The sequence below is a fragment of the Dreissena polymorpha genome, chromosome 5 (assembly GCF_020536995.1).
Source record: "Dreissena polymorpha isolate Duluth1 chromosome 5, UMN_Dpol_1.0, whole genome shotgun sequence".
NCBI classification, from domain to species: Eukaryota; Metazoa; Mollusca; class Bivalvia; order Myida; family Dreissenidae; genus Dreissena; species Dreissena polymorpha.
This window is the reverse complement of record NC_068359.1, coordinates 114,578,502-114,596,646: the sequence shown is the minus strand read 5'-3', so window position 1 is coordinate 114,596,646 and position 18,145 is coordinate 114,578,502. Positions and strand designations below refer to the sequence as shown.

Here is an 18,145-nt window from a genome sequence, read left to right as displayed (position 1 = left end):
AATTATAAATTTATCCAAGAGGGCTTTTGGACTTTGCATTTGAATCCCATAAAAATCAGAAATGTGCACATGTTATTCCATGTTTATGGAACGCGCCCAGTTTTTCTGGAACTTCTTTGTTTAATCTCGTAATAACTTATTATGACATTGTTTTTTCTAGTAGATATTAAATTACATATTTATACCATTAGTAGTCTTCATTGTAAATTCAACGATATTATTTTCTAAAGACTATGTAACTTATTCAAAAATTCTTATAAATATTATGGTGAATAAAACTCCCCTCCAAATCTCGCTTTTTGTATTGTTCTGTATATTTTTTACGCTTATCAAATTAATCAGTCTTACAAGCAATTCTGTTATCATAAACAACGGAAAGGTGCTGTTTGTTTTAATTAAGAGTCAAATTTTTAGGACAACCAAACCAGCCATTTGGCGACATTTAAATGATTGTATTTGGATCTCTATCATGTCTAATCGAAACTATGTTTGCAGTTTTAATTTTCATCAACATATTTTCTGGAAAGTGGAATTAAGAATGAAAACAAGAATACAAATTGCTTAATTGTATTACAAAAACACGACAGACACATATGATTTGCAAATCATGAGTGATAGTAGACAATTACTCCCCTATAGTTTTTAATATGACTTAAATGTAATATGAACAATCTTTCAACATTTCCACACCAATTACATGGAAATAATCATAAGACTGCAAACACTACAAATAACTTAGACTTTTGTGAAATAATTTATGTTCAGAAAAGATTTAATATGACAACGGGTTTAATAATATAGTAAAGGAGAAACAATACTTATACAAATTTGATGTGCATTTATTAACAATACTAACACAAACACAGAATTGTATATTTGGCATAATGGTAGTCAAAGAATCAAAATTAGAAGTTTGATGCTTGAGTAAAACAATTACTAAGAAACAATAATAATTATCACATAAATATCGACCCCAGATCAAACTGTGTTTTAAGTTTTCAAAATAATAAGATTGCAATTTCAACTCAATTTATAAAAAATAGACATCTGTAACAAATTAAATCTTGATGATTTGTAGAACTTATACCAGATACAATTTTTCACAATAGAAACAAAACTTCAAACTATATACACTACACTCATGAGTGTATATAAGACATAGTGAGTCTTTAATTGTCATAAAAGTGCATTAAGTGTTGATGTATTTCATGCAGGTGTTTGAAGAATGATGGTGTGCAACCCTTTGCCCAGTTGTGAGTAGTAGTTGTAGTGAGACATATCATCAACTTTGTTGTGCCAGAAATGTCCGGATTCTTTGCAGTAGCTCTTTCTTTACCATGTCTGGTACCAAGGCTGCAAAAACAAAGATATAGAGAATTTAGATTTAAAAACCAACTGCGGAAATAATGTTTCTGATTTCCGTGACAGTTCATTAAAAATTTCTAACATTTGACCTCAGCATCATGTGACCTTGACCCTAGTCTTACCTTTGACAAAGCCAGATGAAGGAATACAGTTGTTCAAAGTTATTACATATCCCTTGTTGCATAGTGAAGTTATGGCTAGATTATGAATAATTAATCAATTGTGTGATCTTTGATCTCATTATGAGATCTTGACCTTGCCTCTAGGGATATGGGTTTTCATCCCAGGGGTGTAACTTCCTATATACAGGTATATAGGGGTGTGCAAAAAATATGGGGTGTGTTTTTCGACTAAAATTATAGATATGGGTATGGTTTTGAGCATCTAAGTATAGATATGGGTATTTAAATCAGAAATTTGCTTGTAAATAAATGCATATATAATAGCAAATTCAATAAGTATACTGTATTGATATGATAGAGATTAAAAAATTCTAGTATTAAATGTGTCCTCTTTATCAAATTCTAGTTATCCCCACGCTTTTTGAAAAGCGTGGGGATATTGTGGTTATCTCCGCCGTCCCTCCGTCCATCTGTCAGTCCTGGCCATTATCTCCTCTTCACTATTAGCACTAGAACCTTAAAACTTACACACATGATAGCTATGAGCATATGTGCCACCCTGCACTATTTGGAATTTTGATCTGAGCCATGAGTCAAAAGTTATGGGGGTTGGGGTGGGGCTGGGTCAGAGATTTTCACTCATTTTTATGCACCTGGTATGGTGCATTGGCCATTAATTTTGCAATATTGAAGATAGCAACTTGATATTTGGCATGCATGTGTATCTCACGAAGCTGCACATTTTGAGTGGTGTAAGGTCAAGTCATCCTTCAAGGTCAAAGGTCAAAAAAACAAATCCAAGGGAAGTAATAAGCTTTAAAGGGAGGTAAGTAATAAACCTGCCAAATGATATAAAAAAAATTAATAAATCAAAGCGGCGCAGGAGGGGGCATTGTGTTTGTTCATCCTTCAAGGTCAAAGGTCAAAAAAACAAATCCAAGGGAAGCAATTAGCTTTAAAGGGAAGTAAGTAATGAACCTGCCAAATGATAATTTTCTTTTAAATAAATCAAAGCAGCGCAGGAGGGGGCATTGTGTTTCTAACAAAAACATCTCTTGTTTTATGTTATTTCTAAACGGATTCACTTCCAATTGATACTGAACATCTCTTATGACAATATGGTCAATCTCAACAATGCATGGCCCCATTACTAACCCTGATGTGCCCCCTGGGTCAAACATGCGGCGTGGGGATACTCGTTGACCTCTACCGCGCCATTTCTAGTATTGAAATGGGTCCAGTTTATCAAAATTCTTGTATTGAAATGGGTCCACTTTTTCAATGGTATCGTATAGAAATGGGTCTGCTTTTTCAAAAATCTTGTATCAAAATGGGTCTACTTTATCAGAGTTCTGGTATAAAAATGGGTCACATTTCGGAAGTCTCAGTGGGACACCCCTGCCCTTAAATTTGGGAAGTTACCCCCCGGGGGTCTTCATGCACCTCAGCCCCAGGTGATTGAGAACAACCGTGGAAAGTTTCATCACTGTGGCTTATGATATTGGAGATACAGCTCAAGACAGAAACAATCCTGTATAAAAAGACTATCTTCAAGTAAAAAAAGACCATAACTCTGTTACTGACAAATGGTTTGCGTCGCAATAAAACATGCATCATCCTCGATCTATATAAACACTCATACCAAGTGTTAATGAAATCTGCCTGAGCAGTTCCAAGATGTGGCCCCAGTCACAAAAGTGTGCTAATTTTCAAGTAAAAAAGGCCATTACTCAATCATTTACGCAAGGATTGCTACTGCATCAGATGTGTATCATCTTATCCATATATACACTCGTTACAAGTTTCAAAGAAATCAGCTCAAGCAGTTCTGCAATATGGCTCCAGACACAAAAGAGTTTCAGACAGAAGGACAGAAAACGCCAAAACAATACCCTAAATGCCTTTTGCCTACTGGGGGGGGGGATGTTCTAGGAGTCAGTGGTACAGCTAAGCCTAAACAGACAGGCACAGATCAATGCTGCTAATATTCATTCTTTTTTCTTTTGCTTGAAATAATATTTTAGAAAGGCTTTAGTTCTTGGTTACAGGTCACCAATATTTAATCTTATATAGTCCCTTCTTGCATATTAATGCTAGAATAGAAATACGCAGAGACACATTAGTCCAAGGCCCTAAATTTTCTTAGAAATTTTACTTGTTTTTTCTATACAACTATTGAAAGAAGATAAGTATGTGATGAGGTTTAAAAAAAGTTTCTAATGCTGTAATGTCAAGTCTGTAGAACATTTCAGAAGCAGCTGTTAATTTGGATGCCACCTTGCATCTGTTAAAACAGAATAAACTTAAAATTTTGCAATAAAACAGCATAAATACTACTTTGAAGAGCAATGTGAAATTTTAACAGCAGTAAGAATCAATGAAATAAGCAACAAAAGCCTTTTTTCTTGTAAAAAGACAGTAGATTTCTTGAGAAATATGCACCAGGCTGTATAATGCATTCCCACTGACCTCTGCCTTTTGGAGTGATTTCTGCCACCAAGTCGTCCACTGTGATATGCTCCAGTCCTTTTTGTCGCACCACTTCTGCAAATTCAAAATCAGATTTTTTACTAGCCACAGTTTATCATTGGCCAGATACTTATCATAGTATAAGTAAACAAGAGATGCGTTCGTCAGAAACACAATGCCCCCTATTGCGCCACTTTGATCTTTATTTTTACCTTTGACCTTGAAGGATGACTTTGACCTTGAACTTCCACCACTCAAAATGTGCAGCTTTATGAGAACACCGCTATGATTTTTTTTGACCTTTGACCTTGCAGGAAGGATGACCTTGATCATGAAGGATGACCTTGACCTTGAACTTCCACCACTCAAAATGTGCAGCTTCATGATAACGCCGCTTTGAATCATTTTTTTGACCTTGATGGATGACCTTGACCTTGAACTTCCACCACTCAAAATGTGCAGCTTCATGAGAATGCTGCTTTGAAATTTTTATTTGACCTTTGACCTTGAAGGATGACCTTGACCTTGAAGGATGACTTTGACCTTGAACTTCCACAACTCAAAATGTGCAGCTTCATGAGAACGCCGCTTTGATTTTTTTTTGACCTTTGACCTTGAAGGATGACCTTGACCTTGAACTTCCTCCACTCAAAATGTGCAGCTTCATGAAATACACATGCATGCCAAATATCAAGTTGCTATCTTCAATATTGAAAAAGTTATGGCCAATGTTAAAGTTTTCGGACGGACAGACGCCATATATTTGACATTTGACCTTGAAGGATGACCTTGACCTTCAACTTTAACCACTCAAAATGTTCAGCTCCATGAGATACACATGCATGCATTTCCCCAGGATTTTGGCCAGGCACAGCGGCAAGGCAGCATGGAAGGGAGTTGATGCGGGTGGGGGACCATTTCCCTGTGTAGATTTATATATATTTATTGTTCTAACTGAAAATCTTCATTACTTAAGAGCTATTAAAAGACATTTTTGTTAACTTTTTATTTGTTTTTACTCAATTTATCTCATTTAACTCATCTATTATAATATTAAGTAACAAACATATAGACATGATCAGAAAAACAAGCGCTGCGGCAAAATAGATTTTTACTTCCAGGCACCACGGGCCCGCTGTGCTAAAACCGCATGGGGAAAGCCTGACATGCATGCAATATATCAAGTTGCTATCTTCAATATTGAAAAAGTTATTGCCAATGCTAAAGTGTTCGGACAGACAGACGCCATAAATTTGACATTTGACCTTGAAGGATGACCTTGGCCTTGACCTTTCACCACTCAAAATGTGCAGCTCCATGAGATACACGTGCATGCCAAATATCAAGTTGCTATCTTCAATAGTGAAAAAGTTATGGCCAATGTTAAAGTTTTTTTCGGACAGACAGGCAGACTGACTGACATACTGACGGACAGTTCAACTGCTATATGCCACCCTACCGGGGGCATAAAAATTGTCACAAAACACTCAAAGTGAGTTAGTGTAACTATTATGCTGTTATTAGCCTGTTAATTAAATTTATTGAATACAAGACATATTTATTATCAGCCTTGTGCGCACAACACATGCACATAAATCATTTTGACGTCACCAGCAGCATCTTGAGGAACTGGGCCTGGCTGCAAAAACTTAAAACAGTGTTTACACATATGTCTTTCCAATTAACTCTCATAAATTTGCTGTCAGACTAGAAGTGTTGCAGCTAAGCTGAATGGAAGAGTGCAGCACCATGTTCCCACAAGGTCCCGCCATGACCCTTTTGATCCCTGCTATTCGCTTTTTGATCTGATCACAATATTTCACAGCAAATTGTTTCAATAATGTATCTAAATTAACACAATGAAACTAGTTTTATATATAGAAAACATATGTACAATAAAATATATCACAAGTTATTTTGAAAAAAAGCTGCAGAAATAATTCAACCGCATGCGATACACTGCCAATTGGACAAAGACCACCCTGCCCTTTGTGAATCCTAGCTGGAGCACTGGACGAGTGTGAATTATGGCCACTAAAAAAGCCTGGTTTATCGTTGCCATGGTACCTTTGCAGTGCTGTTTGAGTTGGTCTCTCCAGCCACACTCCACTAGACGGGTCCTGAGTAGCTCCTTCAACCTGCCATGTAAAAATAAGAGCCACAATGAGAAAACAGGGCATAATGCATATGAGAATAGTGAAGTCTCAGATAGCTTGAGAGTCTGCACAGGCTTATCACAGACAACACTAAGCTTTAATGGAAGTTTTCATTTAAAGGGGGTCTCTTTTCAGAAAAAATCAAGTTTAGGAGGAAAAAGTAATCTCTAATAAGCCTGCATACTGCACAGGCTAATCTAGAACAACACTCTACACTCAGTCATTAAACCCCATTTTCCCTGAAGGAGGCTCATATGCAGGGTAAAAATGACATTTAAAGCCTAGCTTTCGGGCTTGCATATCGGATGCAATAAAGTTAATAGGCAAACGTTCATTTGGTTCAGAAAAAATGCTCAAGCACAGATGTTTTATATTTAATGCCAAATGAATTAAAGTGCATTTCATTCAATAAGTTGTCTTATCCCATCTGTGAACGTAATAAAACTTGTCGACCTTGTGACCAGGAAAGGTGAGCCCCAGTAAAGTAACCTATTCCAAATAAGCCAGAATGTGCCATGCATAAAAGTATTAAGATGGTTAACTCCAGATTAGAGATTTTATATCAATCATAAGTTAGTTAGTATGACATGTTGAATAAATACCATATTTTGTATGAAAAAGAAATGTCTACTGTGTCACACTTGAAATGTTTTATAAGAGTAATAAAATAACAGCTGTGAATGTTTCTTTGAAGATTAATTCAAAACTAAAAGCTCTAGAGATTAAACTAAATACCTTTCTCGTTCACCAGTTTCCACCAGCTTGGAGTTTATTGTTGCCCGCATCTGAGCATCTTTCACTTTTCTATCGTGTAGGCTGAAAAAGGACATACACAAACAATTATTCATCAAGATATTCGAATTTAAAGATATCATTAATAAATACTTTTCTTTGGAGACTGTATCATAATACAAAACAGCAGTTCAATCCTTAATTTTATAGAGAATTATAACCTATTCCTTCATCTTTCAATTCTTTGACCTTTTTAATATTATTTCTTTTGAGCAGAGTGATACAAAATTGTGAAACTCCTTTTATAAGATAAGTATAATTATTTTATTTTATTTGTTTTAGCTTTTGCTGTGAACTTCTCAAGTCTGTTAAACTGATTATCTAACCAGTGATTTTTTACCATTTTGGAAATGTGCTCTTTAGATTGGGAAAAATTCATTGTTTTATCATATGATACTTATATCTTTGTTTGGTTAAAATGTTTAATTTGTTTGTAAAATTTGGGCTGTTTTTCCACTCCATTCCTAATGTCAAAAAGGATATTTTTGTTTTAAAATGAATGCCTAAAATTCAAAATTAAAGGTTTTAAAAAATGCTCTTATTTAAAATAAATATTTAAATTTATTTGATTTCTCTATCCAGTTGTAAACCTTGAACCTTAGTGAATATTACTGGGGACAAAAATATTTCAAGATTGCATTAGTCCTGCTGGAGGAGTACTAGTCAATTTCACTTGTCCTGCAAACACTTGCAACGGTCCTTCAAATGTGTGCATTATTAAGATTGCAAGGGGCTGATAGGACGCACAAAGTTTACACCAAAAACAATCAAATACTGATTTGGGACACAGTCTAGCATAACAATGCGCACCTGCTTTATGAACTTCACAATGCCAATTTTCATTCAAGTTCTACTTTTGGATATAATGTTAGAAAAAGTACAAAATTAAATGAAATATAGTCTACTGGACTGGTCAGAAAATACATACAATTTGTTCTCTTTTCCTGTTGGATGAGAGCATTTGTGAAATTCATTTGTCCTTTAAAGATTTCACTTGTCAATACGAGTGGAATTTTCCCATGCACAATATTGAAACACTTTTATTCTCAATTTCAAGTATATAGAAACAGGAAGCCATAACAAATCACATGCCAATTTCACAATTTTATTTAAAAATGACATGATTTTTTCCAAAATTAAAGACATCAGCCATATTACCTGGAAAGGTAAAAACCACTGTTATAACAGACATATGACAGAAAAATTGCCCTTTTGACAAAACTCAAAAAAGAATCCTGACTTTTCAAATCCTTGCTGGAGCTCTCCGATTGTTGTCAATGGAGTATTTACTTTGAAATCATATTATAATATGGACTGATTATATGCAGCAGATATTGTGAAAAGATAAAATTAACAATTAAAATCAACACAACAAAAATTATTTTACTGATTTAAATTATCCTTTACTCTCATAGTATTGGTCCTCCTCATAGTATAGTGCTTTTAACGAAAAACCTTCAAGAAGTGCTGAAGCTTATGTATTTTTCAATTTTTAGAAATTGTAATTTATTTGATGGTTATACTATTACGACGATCATTCTCATGATTTCCAGTGTTTGTTGAAAAGTAGATAATATTTATTCCAGGGTGATGCTTTGATTTTTAATTACGTAACACACAATTATGTTAGTTTGTTTATGGGTTCATAGTAGCCTAAACAAACGTTTTATTATTTATTTTTTTTAATAAAATATCAAAATATTATAAGAACAACATGAGCAAGAGTTTTGGTTTTTCCTTCAGTTACTTTTTTTAGAACAAGCACATGCCCATAGTTACAAATATAAGCAACCAATCAGAAGGGCCGATACTATGAGAGAATTGTACACGAAACAGATAACTACAGGGAGCTAAGTCTAGCCAGTATTTTGTCAAAATATTGCTGATTTAAATGCAGTTTTCATTGTAATGTCCAAGAATACACATTTACTATAGATTGACATATAACACATGCATTTTCTTTGTATTTTTTCACTTCCAAAATACATATGAAACTATGAATTCATTAAGAGGGCCGATACTACGGATAGACATGCTAATGTGATTGTGTTCAGTTGGGAACACTCTGCAAAGCCAAATTATATGTTTTAAATACAAGTTATAAGGGTTAAGTAAGGTATAACATTCCATAATTTATAGTTATATAATATATATATATATATATATATATATATATATATATATATATATATATATATATATTGTGAATTTATATAATTCTGGGCAAAGGGTGTCGAAAAACATTTTAACTCTTTTGGTTACATTTGGCACTTCGTCCGAACAAACGTATCCGATTACACATCCATTAACATGAGTACATAGAAAACGAATAGCACCAATACAATCCTGTGTATTCTCCAGAAAAAGAAATTAAAGATGTTATAAAATTAACAACTATAAGTGTTTAGACAAAAATTGAGTTATGTTACTATTGAAAAAAATAAGTTGAACAACTTATAAACAAAACAACTCACTCTGCCATATTGGTATGTCTATTCGTACTTACCTCTTTCGAACCCCAGGTAGGAATCAATAACGGCTGTCCTGTTTTCGCACTGAGTGGTACATGCGCATCACACCTAGGCGACCCGTGTTCAATCCCTTTACCAGAAAGGGTTTGGGTTTGGTTGAAGGGCACCATACCGGACTGGAGGGGTTTCTTCCAGGTAATCCGGCTCCCACACAACACAAGACGGCAGTCACGGCTGTCGGATTTACCAAATGAAGGGCAAATAACCGAAAATGATTTTTTAATTGCAGCGCTGAATTGCAAATAGGTTATTTATGAAAGATGCTGAGAGTGTAAATTATTCCCCATATGTCGGTTATATGAAAAAAAATGTCGTCCAAAGGAGACATTTTTTGCATATAATTTAAATGTGTTTTTTTTTCACAATTAAACAGCGCGCAAGATCGAATCGACGTTTACAAATTATAACGATTTTCCCTTTATTGATCATCCTCATGTACTATTATATTTGTTTAAACGAAGTTAACCTGAATTTTACAACATTTTGCTGACGAACGACCGGTGCTTCAACGTACTATGACGTCATAATTTTATTTTAAATGACGTGGCTGCTATAGCGACAGAGCGTCATTTTATCTTGCGCTTTGTCAAGAGACACACGCGTTATATGCAACAAGCTTAAAATGCTATTGTTTACATCTTTCTCGTTCAATGAAAAGAACCGGTGTATTAGTGGTAGAAAGCGTAGTGAAGCAGCAGAGTTTGCTAGTCAAGAAACGGAAACGTGCTGATAGATTGGTAGACCGCGAACTTTCCGTTCCTGGACCTGATTTTACAGAGCGAGAGCCGAAACGATGCAAATTTCAAGACGTTACACTGTCCGCCATTGTTTGCTATAAAACACCAGGCAAGACCGCAAGAGTAAAGAAGACATATATTCATGGAAGTTTCCTGACGCGGGCTGAAAAGAAAGAGCTTCATGACAGAAAGTGGAAGCAATTACAAGAATTGAAAGAGTGTCAGTCAAGAAATCTTACTAGAACCGAGATCACAAAGCGATGGTCGACACAAACCAAATTTCAATACATCAAACTGTCTGCCAATGGTTGCGTTAAAGCTGCAGACCAGAATGCGAATGATAAGAAGACGTATATTCCTGGAAGTTTCCTTACGCAGGCTGAAAAGAAAGCGATCCATGATAGAAACTGGAAGCAATTACAAGAATTGAATGAGTTAATAATAGGACAGCCAAACAACGAAATCAGCATTGATTCCATTGTGAGTTTAATGCAAGTTCTAAATATTGCTGGTCATGAAGAAGAGGAACGCAAATCATTGGCAAAACAAAAGCTGGCATTAGAAGAAAAAGAGAAAGCTATAAGACAAAGAATCGAAAAAAGATTGTGGTTGAAGAAACAGACAGAGCTTGTGGAACGTTCAAAGAAAGAATTGAAAGAAGTAGAAAACCTTCTGAATGAGATGGAAGAACTTCTTTGCAATAATCATGTCAACCTAGACCACTACGCTGACGTACCTGTTGAAGATGTTATATCTAAAATCGACAAGATCCTTGGCGAGTACGGAAGCTACAAAATAACACAAACAGTAATTGATGACAAGAACAATCAATCACGAGAGAAAAAAGAACGCAGATCAATGAATTCAAAAAATGATGAGAACAGCCCTCCACCGACAATGAAACCAAAATTTAAATTCGTACCAGTCTCTTTTCCTTGAACGACGACAAAATATTTTTAATTTGTTACACTTTTGGCCTCTTTGACTAACGATTTCAAAGTCTACTTTTCAAAAAACCTATAGTGGGGAAATCTGGTTATTAAGACACGTGGCTGGCTTAATGACCCACCACCTGATGAGACCCATAGAGGGGTCGAAATAGGTTTAATTAACGTATTGGTCCGTGTACATAGAAACATAACTTACTAATATACTTAACATGTAACACAACGTATAAAATACACTTTTTTAACTTTGTTAATTTTTTTTCCACACAAGCATTGAAGGACATAACGAACTTTTTTTTTCGCAAAAATTGACATATATTAAAAGACGGCATATTCCCACTTTTTCACACATGTATTTACATCGTATCTAGCATAAATTGATATAATCGTTGGGGAAAAAATTTAATGTCGACAAAATCTCAGCGATACGCCTTTGTCTGACGATACTAAATTTAGAATTAATTAGAACTGATTACTTTGTTAAACAGCATGTCTTGGTGAATACATTTTATATATAAGTTTATTTATTTTAATTTTTTTAATATTAATCTGAGCGTTGAATTTAAAAAGGCCTATTTGTTACGACACACATTTATTATTCAGGACACATGATGCTATTGATATGTAATTCCGTTGTATACGTAGATCTGGGTCTTACAAGAAAAACGATACTTTGGCTGACAATATTACTCTGAAAATCTTAATAAGCACTATTCAACAAATGTGTAACATAGTTTTCAAATTTATATTTAAGATGTAAATAGTTGATATCTATTATTTATATAAAAAAATAATTGATGTTACCATGCGTTTAAGTTTGTTTTGATGAATAGACATATTGTTAAAGAGGTGATAATGTGATACCACCCCTAAAATCGGTCGACTTACAAGGAAACGTAACTAGATATACTTCTGAAGAAGAAAAAGCAACGTGCTTAAACAATTATTTTGTTTCTATTTCAACTTAAGATTCATCTTTGGGAGTTCTTGCCGTTCCTACTCAGTTTCCATTTGCCAGTTTGCAAAATGTGTCCATTACTGAAACTGAAATAATCGATTTACATGTAATCAAAATTTTAATAACCAACACAGCCGTTGGAGAAGATTTAATCAGTCATCTTGTTTTTTAAGCGAACTTGCGAGTCTATTTCAAAACCGTTATGCCTTTTGTTTAATAAATCACTACAAGAATGCACATTTAATTCATTATGGAAACATGCAATTGTGATGCCCTTATTCAAAAAGGGTGCCTCGAACATACCTTCAAACTATCGCCCAATCTCTCTTTTAAGCTGCTTAGGAAAACTTATGGGGCGTGCTGTATACAAACACTTGTATAACCATTATTTGCACACAATTTAATTTATTGCAAACAATCAGGATTTCTTAGAGGGCACTCAACAGTCTACCAACTCATTGATATATTTGATCAAATAGCTCGATCTATTGACGACAAGAAACTTAATTGTATGATATTCTGCGATATATCCAAGGCGTTTGACCGTGTTTGGCATCGAGGTCTTTTATTCAAACTTAAACAAAATGACATAAGTGGAAATATGCTACACTGGATAGAGTGTTACTTGTCTAACCGTACCCAAAAAGAATTTGTCGGCTTAGCAAACTCGCAGTTATTAGACGTAAATGCCGGTGTCCCGCAGAGCTCAGTATTAGGACCGTTGTTTTTCTTGATTTACGTTAATGATATTGTAATAAACCTTTTAAGTATTAACCCGACTGTTGATGATACTTCATTATCATGTACCACATCTGTATTAGCTGATCTCGAGGGTATTTTTAATCATGATCTATGCCTAATTAACGTATGGGCAAAGCGTTGGCTTGTTGATTTTAATCCCCAAAAACTGAAGCTATTCTATTCACAACACAACAGAATATTCCTTTTCCCAAGTTATTGTTTGGTAATACACCCGTAACATTTGTTTATGAACACAAACATCTCGGCCTTACGCTTAGCAGCGATGGTAAATGGAACAACCACATAAATAATATTCTGGCATCCGCGTCAAAAATCCTCGGCGTTATGCGTAAAGTTAAGTACAAACTATCAAGAAAATGTCTAAATCAAATATATTTTACACATTTGCGGCCATTATTAGAATACGCGTGTGTTGTTTGTGACGGTTGTACATCGTACGACAAGGAATTACTTGAAAAATCCAAAATCAAGCCGCGCGTAATGTCTCAGGCCTAACCAGACCCGTCTCACTTAGAAACCTTTACACTGTAGTTAAATGGCCAAGTCTAGAAAAACGACGAAGTTTTCTAAAACTAATAAATATCTACAAAATGCATAACGGCCAGTGTCCCAATTACCTTACTAACCTTCTCCCACCAACAGTTCATGAACAATCCTTTCGTAATCTTAGAAACGCGGAAGACTATACTATTTTATCAAGAAGAACTTATCTTTATTCGCGTTCGTTTTTACCATCTGCCATTAGTCTATGGAATTCGTTACCTATTGATATACGAAACATTGACACCATTTCGAATTTTAAAGCTTCATTGAAACAGTTATTTAATTTATGCGAAGATAATCCCCAATACTTTCACACTGGGGATAGACTATCATCAATTCTATATGCCCGTTTAAGAAATAACTTAGCCATCTTAACTCGGACTTATTCATTAATCATTTAAAACGCACTTCCCGATGTGCGTGCGGAAATGATGTTGAAAATGTTACTTCTTTCCTTGCCATACATACCATTTGCAGCGAATAGCTCTATTTACTGCGTTACGATCGTTTCATCCCCTAAATTGTGAGATGCTCCTTTATGGTAAGCCTTCACTAAATAATGAAAACAACACCATCATTTTTAACGAAGTTAAAAAAATATATTATTACGACAAAGTGATACATTACTTAGCTAACTCTTTTTTTTACATTTTGCTGGACAGGACTTATTACTATCTTTATTACTATCATTATTAATATCCTTCATTGTATAAGATATCTGAATATTTCTATAAAATCATTATTATTTTTTTGTTTTATTAGCTCGGCTGTTTTCGGAGAAAACCCGAGGTATTGTCATAGCCAGCTCGTCGTGTCGTGTCGTGTCCGTCTTCGTGTCCGCCGTCCGCGTCGTGCTAAAACCTTAACATTTTGTTAAGGTTTTGAACATTGGCTCTAAAATCAAAGTGCTTCCACCTACAACTTTGAAACTTCATATGTAGCTAAACCTTGATGTGTTCTACACGCCACACCCATATTTGGGTCACTTGGTCAAAGGTCAAAGTCACTGTGACCTTTACAAAAAATAATCTGACAAGCTTTCATTTCTTCAAAAATTTACCCGCAGCCGAGCGTGGCATCCGTTATGCGGTGCTCTTGTTATTAGTAATGCTATTAGTATTACTATTCTTGGTAACTTCTGTTATTATTAGTAGAACTGTTGTCATCATATAATGAATATAATTTTTATATTTATGTTCTCAATTGTATACTGTGTAAATGACATGATTCATATTTTGTGTAACTCTGTCACCATAACGGCATGTTAAAACTTTTTAGTTTTTTAAATCGTCAAAAGATGCATATAATGTATATTTTAGAGCAAGGTAAACGTTCAGTATTACTGTTTCCTCACGAATATCTTAACTACAACAAACATGTGCGAATCTGAAACAATATGTATTTTTTAATTTTGTCATTATACCAAAACGTGAAAAAGACCAATTTAATTGTGTTTATTGAGTTTCACAAGATGTAAAAAGCGGGCGAGAGAGTGAGAGGATGAGCATGATTGCACTGTGAGAAAGACTGTGGATGTCTTTGTGTATGAGAAAGAATAAGCGTATGCCATGGGCCTAACGACAGACGGGTTATCTGTGAGTTATTGTAGAAGGTGAGTTATTGTACAGAAAGTCAGAGATTATGAATATTTGTACGCGAGGAAGGAATGTGTTAAGAAAACAGGAAAACAAATTGTAAAAAAGTGAATATGGACGAGTACACGGGAAACGAGTGCGTAAGAGACGAAATGTATATGTAAACTGAGTATAATTAGACGATAACACATGACTGAGCTGGACCGGAAGTCTATAATCGGTCCGCTGCCTACATAACGGCACCAGGACCTTTGGCCGCTCTGACAGATTATAAACGTCCAACCAAGCTCTGTCATATGTTATCGTTATCCTATTTTTCCTTAAACAATTTTATAAGCGAACCAGCTTTCCGTACTTTCATTTTCATTTAGTAGATTACGCAATTATTTATTTTAAATGACGTGGCTGCTATAGCGACAGAGCGTCATTTTATCTTGCGCTTTGTCAAGAGACACACGCGTTATATGCAACAAGCTTAAAATGCTATTGTTTACATCTTTCTCGTTCAATGAAAAGAACCGGTGTATTAGTGGTAGAAAGCGTAGTGAAGCAGCAGAGTTTGCTATAGTCAAGAAACGGAAACGTGCTGATAGATTGGTAGACCGCGAACTTTCCGTTCCTGGACCTGATTTTACAGAGCGAGAGCCGAAACGATGCAAATTTCAAGACGTTACACTGTCCGCCATTGTTTGCTATAAAACACCAGGCAAGACCGCAAGAGTAAAGAAGACATATATTCATGGAAGTTTCCTGACGCGGGCTGAAAAGAAAGAGCTTCATGACAGAAAGTGGAAGCAATTACAAGAATTGAAAGAGTGTCAGTCAAGAAATCTTACTAGAACCGAGATCACAAAGCGATGGTCGACACAAACCAAATTTCAATACATCAAACTGTCTGCCAATGGTTGCGTTAAAGCTGCAGACCAGAATGCGAATGATAAGAAGACGTATATTCCTGAAAGTTTCCTTACGCAGGCTGAAAAGAAAGCGATCCATGATAGAAACTGGAAGCAATTACAAGAATTGAATGAGTTAATAATAGGAAAGCCAAACAACGAAATCAGCATTGATTCCATTGTGAGTTTAATGCAAGTTCTAAATATTGCTGGTCATGAAGAAGAGGAACGCAAATCATTGGCAAAACAAAAGCTGGCATTAGAAGAAAAAGAGAAAGCTATAAGACAAAGAATCGAAAAAAGATTGTGGTTGAAGAAACAGACAGAGCTTGTGGAACGTTCAAAGAAAGAATTGAAAGAAGTAGAAAACCTTCTGAATGAGATGGAAGAACTTCTTTGCAATAATCATGTCAACCTAGACCACTACGCTGACGTACCTGTTGAAGATGTTATATCTGAAATCGACAAGATCCTTGGCGAGTACGGAAGCTACAAAATAACACAAACAGTAATTGATGACAAGAACAATCAATCACGAGAGAAAAAAGAACGCAGATCAATGAATTCAAAAAATGATGAGAACAGCCCTCCACCGACAATGAAACCAAAATTTAAATTCGTACCAGTCTCTTTTCCTTGAACGACGACAAAATATTTTTAATTTGTTACACTTTTGGCCTCTTTGACTAACGATTTCAAAGTCTACTTTTCAAAAAACCTATAGTGGGGAAATCTGGTTATTAAGACACGTGGCTGGCTTAATGACCCACCACCTGATGAGACCCATAGAGGGGTCGAAATAGGTTTAATTAACGTATTGGTCCGTGTACATAGAAACATAACTTACTAATATACTTAACATGTAACACAACGTATAAAATACACTTTTTTAACTTTGTTTATTTTTTTTCCACACAAGCATTGAAGGACATAACGAACTTTTTTTTTCGCAAAAATTGACATATATTAAAAGACGGCATATTCCCACTTTTTCACACATGTATTTACATCGTATCTAGCATAAATTGATATAATCGTTGGGGAAAAAATTTAATGTCGACAAAATCTCAGCGATACGCCTTTGTCTGACGATACTAAATTTAGAATTAATTAGAACTGATTACTTTGTTAAACAGCATGTCTTGGTGAATACATTTTATATATAAGTTTATTTATTTTAATTTTTTTAATATTAATCTGAGCGTTGAATTTAAAAAGGCCTATTTGTTACGACACACATTTATTATTCAGGACACATGATGCTATTGATATGTAATTCCGTTGTATACGTAGATCTGGGTCTTACAAGAAAAACGATACTTTGGCTGACAATATTACTCTGAAAATCTTAATAAGCACTATTCAACAAATGTGTAACATAGTTTTCAAATTTATATTTAAGATGTAAATAGTTGATATCTATTATTTATATAAAAAAATAATTGATGTTACCATGCGTTTAAGTTTGTTTTGATGAATAGACATATTGTTAAAGAGGTGATAATGTGATACCACCCCTAAAATCGGTCGACTTACAAGGAAACGTAACTAGATATACTTCTGAAGAAGAAAAAGCAACGTGCTTAAACAATTATTTTGTTTCTATTTCAACTTAAGATTCATCTTCGGGAGTTCTTGCCGTTCCTACTCAGTTTTCATTTGCCAGTTTGCAAAATGTGTCCATTACTGAAACTGAAATAATCGATTTACATGTAATCAAAATTTTAATAACCAACACAGCCGTTGGAGAAGATTTAATCAGTCATCTTGTTCTTAAGCGAACTTGCGAGTCTATTTCAAAACCGTTATGCCTTTTGTTTAATAAATCACTACAAGAATGCACATTTAATTCATTATGGAAACATGCAATTGTGATGCCCTTATTCAAAAAGGGTGCCTCGAACATACCTTCAAACTATCGCCCAATCTCTCTTTTAAGCTGCTTAGGAAAACTTATGGGGCGTGCTGTATACAAACACTTGTATAACCATTTTATTGCACACAATTTAATTTATTGCAAACAATCAGGATTTCTTAGAGGGCACTCAACAGTCTACCAACTCATTGATATATTTGATCAAATAGCTCGATCTATTGACGACAAGAAACTTAATTGTATGATATTCTGCGATATATCCAAGGCGTTTGACCGTGTTTGGCATCGAGGTCTTTTATTCAAACTTAAACAAAATGACATAAGTGGAAATATGCTACACTGGATAGAGTGTTACTTGTCTAACCGTACCCAAAAAGAATTTGTCGGCTTAGCAAA

The 18,145-nt window shown here is 34.8% G+C and overlaps 1 protein-coding gene across 1 annotated transcript; it reads right to left on the bottom strand.

The window, feature by feature from the left end:
• Positions 1-553: 553 nt before the first annotated feature.
• On the bottom strand, positions 554-7,014 carry LOC127832700 (transcription and mRNA export factor ENY2-like). Its single transcript, XM_052358334.1, has 4 exons — positions 6,848-7,014; positions 6,024-6,094; positions 3,957-4,031; positions 554-1,353 (listed from the first exon to the last, which is right to left on the bottom strand). The coding sequence occupies exons 1-4, from the start codon at positions 6,985-6,987 to the stop codon at positions 1,283-1,285; spliced, it is 357 nt and encodes a 118-aa protein (XP_052214294.1). The 5' UTR covers positions 6,988-7,014; the 3' UTR covers positions 554-1,282.
• Between the last annotated feature and the right edge of the window lie 11,131 nt (positions 7,015-18,145).

Coding starts and splice junctions, on each gene's coding strand:
- LOC127832700 (XM_052358334.1), bottom strand. CDS start 6,987: ATGATATCTTTAAATTCGAATATCTTGATGAATAATTGTTTGTGTATG. Junction 6,095..6,847: donor GAAACTGGTGAACGAGAAAG/GTATTTAGTTTA, acceptor TTTACATGGCAG/GTTGAAGGAGCTACTCAGGA. Junction 1,354..3,956: donor AATCACTCCAAAAGGCAGAG/GTCAGTGGGAAT, acceptor TTGTTTTTGCAG/CCTTGGTACCAGACATGGTA.